Here is an 8,873-nt window from a genome sequence, read left to right as displayed (position 1 = left end):
TCTTACTCTTAGCCAAGACGGTTAAGTGGTTGGCGTTTGTTTCACTTCCGCGTCAAGGCTTCCGGGTTCAATCCTGCCTCCTGACCAAAACTATTTTTTTTTTCTTTTACATCTTTAAACACCCGGGCAACGTTTTTTTTTTTTTTTCACTTCGCTTATTCTTTAGTTTACCTCCCCCACAACCCACCCACCCCTTATACACACAGCGTTTTTTTTTTTTTGGTTTTGGTTTTTCCAATTTTTTTAACAGGGTTATTACTTACCCCCACCCCCACATACACACACCTCCAAACACCCCGGGCAACGCCGGGTACCCCCCTCCCCCCGCTAGTCTTCTTCTATATATATAAAAGGCAAAATGTGTGTGACCATTTCATGTATGTCTCACAAAGGCTTCTTTCGCACACGCTCCCGGGGTCGTTACGATCGCTTACAACTGTTTATATACCCGCTAGATAATATTTAGGATTCGGGAATGCGTGTAGCGTCTAGATTTATTTACAGTGACTTTTACAAAATTATTCCTATTTTGGCGTCTCACGTGTTGATTCGGCTTTTTCGTATAAAAAGCGAAACTAATTCAAAAGCTAACAAGCTGTTCTCGGCATCACACCGGGAAACATCCAAAAGCAATCAGCTTTGATCAATGTGGGGATAAACTCCTTATATAAGACAATTGCTTATCAATCTGGACAATGGGGAGCTGACTTCCCCTTCCCCAACATCTGTTGGGGAAAAAACCAGTCAAACTTGGGTAAACAAACCCAAGTTAACTGCGTGACTTCTATTTGACCTCATTAATTAGGTCAAATAGAAACACACCTAAAAAAAACCCGGGCAACGTTTTTTTTTAACACTTTAATTTCCAACTTTGCCTCAAGGGTTCGATCCTCATACTCACCTACCAAAACTTTATTTTATTTTAACCCCCCCCCCGGGAGTTTGGATTTACCCAAAACCATACACACCTCAAAACACCCGGGTATCGCCGGGTACCCCCCGCTAGTCTTCTATAAATATAAAAGCGAAAATGTATGTATGTATGTGTGTATGTTTGTGTGTCTGCTAAAAACTTTTGACAGACAGAACAAAAATTCACAAATTTGGTCTCATATGAAAGCCCCATCCTTCGCCCGACAAATATCGAAAAAGTGGCTAAAAATATTAATTTTTTCACCCTGAAATCAACTTTTCTACATGGGGGGGCAGCAAAAACCGTCCTCTCATGACGAGATCGGTTCTACGCATGCGTCAGACGATGTCATAACCTGATTTAGTTTAAATATTTGAAGAACTTACACAATTTCATGTACGTCGTGTTAGCTCAGTTGGTTGGAGCGTTGGGTCATTATCTAAATGTTTTGGGTTCGAATCGTGGTGTGAGATGGTTTTTTTTTTGATATTTTAAATTTTAATATTGAAGCAGGGTTATTTAAGTCATTTTTCAAGTAACGGTCATTTTTCTGGGGGGTTTTTTCTACTTCTCTTATTCTTAGGTTTTCATTCAATTAAAAGTGAACTTTGTGAACAACAATTTTCAGAATGTTCTCGGTTACCAAGTGTTTTTTTTTTTTTAGATGAATTTACAGTTTGTATCTCAACTTCGTCGCCAGTTGATATATCCTGCGGTGGGTGGCCATAATGAAAGGATATTCAAGAAAGGTATTCCACAAGGAAAATAAATGGATAAAGAGATTCTGAAGTTAATAAAGAATTAGAGAAATTTATTGAGAATATTTACAGAGACAGCATGTCACGTTTTTAAGTGTTCTCGCCCAGGGAAGGCCCTCACAACCGGTGATAACGTTCTTTCGATAAAAAGTTCCGGCGGTGAATTGCTCATCTCGCCATAACAAAAAAATAAGAAGAAACATTTTTAATCATAAGAAAAATCTAAAATCAGTAAATTATCAATAAATTTTGTCATAATAAAGATACAATTAGATTAATTTTAATTTGTAAAAGAAAAAATGGCTATAAAAAAAAATCCAAATTCAGCGAATTTATGTGTATGTGAAGAAATTTTTTATAATGACAAAATTTAATAATTATGTTATGTAATGGATGGCTGGGACCATCCGATACATAACTGTGAAAATAAAAACTTCCTTAAAAAAAAATAAATAAAAGATTTGAAAGGTGGACATCGAATATTGATTGTCCACCAGTCGAAGCGGAAAAAAAATAATTACCTCGTAAACAGAGAAATCGGGCGACGATTTTTTTGTTTACAAAAATGAAAGTTTGTGGGGAGACGCATTTTTGGCTGAAACGTGACATTCCTTGCACTATAATGGAGGATCAGAATGTCATGTGAAGCTGGCACGAGGTAGGCGACACATGTGTACAAACAAATTCAATAGTCGGTCAGCTGAAGAGAAATGGGTTACCGAGTCTCTAGGTCAGATGCAGCAATGCATTTGTCAACAAAACTGAAAACGTGATCCATTATCGATAACAGAATTGATCGACCAGTGGAATGGAAAAATACCGAACAAAAATCATGCCAATATAAGGACGTGATTTTTGGAGTCCAGCAGAAGGAGCGGATAGAAGGAGCTGGTCTGAGGACCACAGAAGAAAGTGCGTTGTCGAGAGCGTAACGTCTCTTCCCCCCCCTCTCCATCACTGAATGACAGAGAGCCAGCCGCACCGTTAAACTGTGAACTGTTGAAAATCATTTATGTACAAAATGAGAAAAATATTTCTATAACAAAATATATTTTTATACAAAAAGCCAGCGTGTCTTACGTCTTGATTGGTGTGCTGAGTTACGTCTGATTTTTGTGTGCATGTTAATTTTGTTTCAGCCGGCAACGTTGTTATGACAAGCGGTTGACAGCTGACGGCGAGTAAGAGAAAAGAATGCACGGTCAAGGGGGAAATAACTCTGCTGTCTTGGCAGTTGCCATGACAACCAAAGTCCTAAGCAAACTAGACGATCAGTAAAAGTTGGCTGCTAGGTTTTGTTGCAGCGGGGAACTTCTCAACCTGGGGTCCTTGCGCAACGTAACAATTATTTGCTGTTTTTGTAATTTTTTCATTATCGTTTTTTGTTTTGCAATTTAAAAAGAATCCAATAATCCTTTTTTATATAAAAAAATATATTGACAATTTACTGATTAAAAATATTTCAATCGTTTTTTTTATTAAAGAAAATTAAAATCAATTTACTAAATAATTATTTTTTACAAAATTTATTTACAAAATTTGACAATATTTATTGATATAATTGGATGATTTAAAATGTTTCTTCTAATGTTTTATATTTTAAAATATTATTTATTTTTTAATTCTAGTATCTTCCTTATTATAGTTTAATATTGATAGTTTTCGGTAAAATAATTTTCCAGTTAAACATTTTGTTGAACATTTTTCTGTTGAGGCAGAAATCTTTTTCAAGAAAATATGTACTTTTGATCAGAAATCTTTTTTTTTTCTCAATAATACTCATTTCAACCCAGTCGATGATCTGTTTGTAGAGTAAATTTCCATATCGCTGTGGAATTTTTTTTACTGTGTAGATTATAGCCAGGCTCACTTTTTCAAGCCAGCTATACTTTCTTGGAATTCCAGCTTCACTATTATTATGGTTTAAACAGTATTTTGTTCTTTTTTGAATCCACTGGAGACACTTGTAAGTATTTTCAACATAAGTCCTTCGAATCCTTGTTGCCACTGTTGTATCCTTGAAAACGCTTACAATATACAAGATTATTAGTTGAGTGGAAAGAACAAGTAACACGATAGAATGAATAAAGAAAGGTTTATTGCAATAGAGAATACAAAGACATTAGTAAGACATTCCTAATATCTAAAGCAAAATTGGGTGGGGGTTATGTAGTGATCTTTATATATAGTTTGACATTAGTAAGTCTACACAGGAAAAAGAGGGTGTAGGATAATTTAATAATTATAACACTTTACTTGAACAAATATGTTTCTGTGATACAAATTATTTTATATTTATTAGTTTTAGTTATTATTTTGTACTGCAACAACTCACAGTTGCTGAAGAATATCCACTTGATCATGTTGTTTGAAACATCAGCTGTAGTGAATGTTGTTTTTATGTATTGAGTCTCGATTAGACCAAAGCTCAAATCAACATTTTCTTTCAACCAATCACAGTGTAAGAAATATTTAGTCTCAAAATTTTGCACAAAACAAAAATTCGATTTTTCTTGCTCACCTGTTTTCTTTTAGACCAGACACATGTGCACATGTCTTTTAATTTATGTTGCAATTTGTTAGCATAATTACTTTCAATTTTGGGATTATCTACCCCTTTTTTCTTCTGAAAATATTTCTGAGATAAGATTTACATCATTTATGTGTTTTAGACAGTAAGATAGTACTATAAAAATGGATAGTGATGTAGGAAAAAAATAGCATAAAAATTGATAGGAGTGTAAGAATAAGACTTACACAATGATAATGGGTGATAGTAGATACTTATTTCATACACTGACTTTAAGTCTCGAACAAAGAGTAGACAAATATTTCTTTTTTTTCAATATCATTGTAACTACTGACCAGGACATTATAGAGCTCTCCAAAAAGGAGTGCACTCTTTTGCATCAAAGTAAGCATGATTTGTCAAAATTTCAGATGGCCCATATTTTATCTGGAAAAAGTCTCTTCAAGGGCACCAGTCATTTTGTAAAAAAAAACTTTTGGAATTATTTTATTAAAGATTTGGACCTATTTTGTATTTATTTTTTTATTTATGACATGTATTTTTTTTTATTGCTGCATGAATACACAAAATAAATATAAAAATATTTTTTATTTATGACATGTATTTTTTATTGCTGCATGAATACACAAAATAAATATAAAAATATTTTTTATTTATGACATGTATTTTTTATTGCTGCATGAATACACAAAATAAATATAAAAATATTTTTTATTTATGACATGTATTTTGTCATTATCATTATTATTATTCAAAGAAAGTTATTAAAAAATATTTAAGGATTCCTATTCACTTGCCTTCCCCTTAGATACAAGGTTGGGGAAGATATAACTCACTAAAAAATAGACATTCTGGATTAGAGCAAAAATAAAAATTATGCCAGGCTAGGATTTCTTCTTCACTGACAGAAAAGATGAAGTGTAGTATCAGAACACATATTATACATTGTTCTTAGCTAAAAAGCCTAAGAAAACAAGCAAAGAAATATGTTTGTTTTAATAACAATTTAATAAATTACATTTATTGTACTGACAATCATTCAATTTGAAGACATATTTTAAAGATTAATTTCTAGACAAAATATATTGATAAAAATGTGTGATAAAAAAAATTTTTCATTGCATTTTTTTTACGCTAATATCTTTTTTTAGTACACCATCAAAAAATGTAAGTAAATATGTAAATGAGCAAAAATTGAAACAAGACAAATGTTAGATTTAGATAAATTTATATAATAAAAACAAAACAAGAATTTCAAAATATTTGTGAATTTTGTCAAATATAATCTTACCATCTTATACTTAAAACATCTTTATGCATATTGCTGAAATCCTTTTATGACTTACTGGTGAAATAGGATGTTTGTGAAAGAATATACATTTTTACTAGAAAGAATTGAAAAAAAAGTTGTTAATTTTTTTGGAGTTGAAGTTTGAGCAGTTCCTTTTTGAGAATTGGAAGCATGAGGGGGTGCCAGTTCCAATTTAGTGCATGAGCAGAAGTTGGAGCAGCCCTCCACCACAACAAGTGGAGCATATAAAGCCCTGTTACTGACCTACATAACAACATATGAATCAAAATGCTTGACTAATAACTGTTTTGAAATTTTGGAGATAAAGATTCATTATTTGTATTATTTGGATTCTTAAAACTACTGTTCTCATCTTGAGTGTTATTTTCACAAGGTTTCAGTCGATGTAACCTCCAGCCTTCTTCAGGTGTATCTTGTCAAACTTGGAAATCTTTCTGTCAAACTCAGGAATCTGCAAAGAATTTCAAATAAAATCCTTTATTTAATCCCCAAGGGTGACATGCTCTCATTCTCTTTTCCATGACAAAATACAATTCTTCCCAGATGACAAAACAAAACATGCTACCCCATGAAAAGGCTTCCATTTGAAATTTCATGCAGATTCCTGAGTTTAACAGAAAAATTCCAAAGTTTGACAAGATACATCTGAAGAAGCTCAGAGATTACATCAACTGAAATGTTGTGAAAATGACACTCAAGATGAGAACAGTAGTCTGAAGAATCCAAATAATAATAAATGTGCTTTTGTATCTTCCATCTTTTGTGACATGCATGGTAACAAGATCTTCAGAATGTTATTAGTACATAAATTTTTAAAAATGTATTTTAACTTTGCATCGAAAATCAAATTTTTATTCTCCCAAAGATATTGTTGTTCAGTAACACATGATAATGAAAATATGCAAATGTTCTTGTTGAAATATGAAAACTTAAAATGTATCTGAGTGGAATGAGTATTTTATTGGCAATAAATTTTAAGAGGAATTTTCTTACTGATTTTGAAATGCATTATGATATCAATGAGAAAACTCTAATTTAAAATATTAATTTTAATGATAAAATAATAAGGTGTCAATCTTTTAAAACAATGTTTTATGGTTTCATCCAATATGTTTATGATTCAGGATTTTTTTACAACATTAAGACATTTTTGATATAGAACATTTAAATGGTGAGCACATCATTGGTTCGTCTGATTGTTTTGATGTAGAAATGGATTTTTGGCATTATATATTATATATTTTGTAATAATTACTGCCAAAAAACTAAGACTGTATGGTTCAATTTTATTAATATTTATTACTTTTAATAATGAGAAATGGAAAGTTATCTCCCCTTTACAAGAGGATAGCTGTTTTTAGGATGTCCTTGCAAGATTCATTTTAATTTCTACCTGACTCGGTTCTCTTACGATTTCTTACTTATTTCTGTTTGCATCTGGTAAATACAAATTGCATTAAAATAGTTCAACAATTTAAGCTGCAAGTTTTTAAAAATGGAGTTGAATATCAAGTTAACAAGATCAATTTTCAAGCAAATTTCTCAAGTTGAAAAATGAAAATAGCAAAAACTGAAACCCTAGATTCCTGAAAAAGTATCAATAATTTTTCATCATTTAAATTCCACCAAAACCAGATTTAACAAAAACCTTAAACCTGGACAAAGAAAGGATAACAATAAATTTTCATGAATTCTTCAAGTCACAACAGCAGAAGACATTTTACTTAATAAAGAGTTACGGTATTTTCATATGTTCTTGTATTGTTCTGTCGGCAACATCATCAGGAGTGATCCCATGGTCAGCTAGTTCTTGAATAACTCTTGCAAAATAAGTTGAGTCAGGGTATCCAAAACTACAAAGGAAAAATGAAAGCAAAATATTTAAAAGATTTATCCATGAAAAAATTATTAATAATAAAATGATCTACAATAAATAAATTCCAGGTATAATTTTCTTACTCTTTTTTTTTTTTATAGTAAATGTTCATGTAGATGTTCATGTAGATGTTCACTACCATAATAGATAACATATGTAGGTTGTGTGTCAGTAATATGGTACTGATTTGAACCCAACTTGTATCAGGTAAGTGCGGGTTGCCAGTGACACATATCAAACTCATTAACAAAACATGCACTTGCGTTACTAGAAAGTAATCCATTGATCCGTTCCTCATCGAAACACCAGGAAGAGGAGCTCTTATTACTCAGCAATTCATCAATCTGTACAATTATCTGTAAGCCGATATCATCAAAAATTAGATAAGCTCTTTCTATTGAAACAAACATTACACGCTTTTTTTCTTGTCAAATTAGCCAACTGCATTACAAGCGGATTTCCCTTTACGATATAGGGTAGAACATAAGCAGTATACTTAATATATACAATTCGTACATACTAAACTAAAACCATCTTGCTACCTACAACTAATCACCTATACTGGATCCTCATCAGCTCACAACTTACTTTCAGTATCCTTGGACACTCTTCTGAATAGATACAATTTCTCCCGAACAGTTCAACATCCAGTGATCGTATATCTAATCCTCACTTAATTCCTTATATCACTTGAATTTTACCTTAAATCCTCATTCTATCCATAAGCAAAGATCAACACTGTATAATATTCTATTCAACTTTTAAAAAATTAGATAGACACAATTTCAATATCAGAGACTCCTTTGAAGTGCTTTGTGCCTGACCTAGTCTATGGACTCGAACAATTAAACCACGACACCATGTACTGATAATTCCTCTCCAAACTGCAAAAAAGAATACCACTGCTAGTATACTACGTATATCCTATAGATACTTTGCCTCCAAGATGACTGCCTTTGTCTGTTTTGCATGACAACCCCCCCCACACTTTTTCCCCTAACTCTACCCCCCCTCACTCTATACCCTAACGTGTAAGTATATTGCACTGTTACTTAAATCCTCTCTCCTGATCACTAACTGCTCTATTTCCTAAGTTGCCATTAAATCTAATCCATTGCACATAACTTAGAGGGGTCCTAACTCTCAACCCCAAGCCCTAATAGACTGACTTCTTAGGCATGCTTCTGATTATACTCTTATCCCAAAACTAAGCTTCTAAATAAATACTTACTAGCCATACATAGATTAAAAGTGATTCTATAATGAACAGCAACCCTTAATATCTTCTTTTGACAGGAGATAGTATTGCAATAATTATTACACAAACTGAACCGGTACACATCATAATACAAACTTCCGGATATTAAGAGAAAGACGAAGCCATCTTCCCTCGTTAGAAGTCTGAAGACAACAAACTCAATGTCTAAAATTCCATGCATTCGTATACAGTGAAAACATGCCACTTATCCATCCATCTATATTTA

At 32.4% G+C, this 8,873-nt stretch overlaps 1 protein-coding gene across 6 annotated transcripts in view; it reads right to left on the bottom strand.

Moving 5' to 3' along the window:
• Nucleotides 1-3,749: 3,749 nt before the first annotated feature.
• The window catches only part of LOC145245987 (uncharacterized), a 130,545-nt gene continuing 125,421 nt past the window's right edge, over nt 3,750-8,873 (bottom strand). For 5 of the 6 annotated variants that reach the window (XM_080107782.1, XM_080107779.1, XM_080107783.1 and 2 more), the window contains one exon: nt 3,750-7,366. Coding sequence is in view for 4 of the 6 variants with exons in the window: in XM_080107779.1 (XP_079963905.1) it covers nt 7,249-7,366 (118 nt within the window). In the remaining 2 variants the exon portion in view is untranslated. The remainder of the gene's footprint in view (nt 7,367-8,873) is intronic. The other variant, XR_013863058.1, reaches the window with a different exon arrangement.

The sequence above is a fragment of the Euprymna scolopes genome, chromosome 23 (genome assembly GCF_053919585.1).
Source record: "Euprymna scolopes isolate OS-2025 chromosome 23, ASM5391958v1, whole genome shotgun sequence".
Lineage (NCBI taxonomy): Eukaryota > Metazoa > Mollusca > Cephalopoda > Sepiida > Sepiolidae > Euprymna > Euprymna scolopes.
Note: the sequence above shows the minus strand (reverse complement) of the source record. Positions and strands in the feature narration are given on the sequence as shown.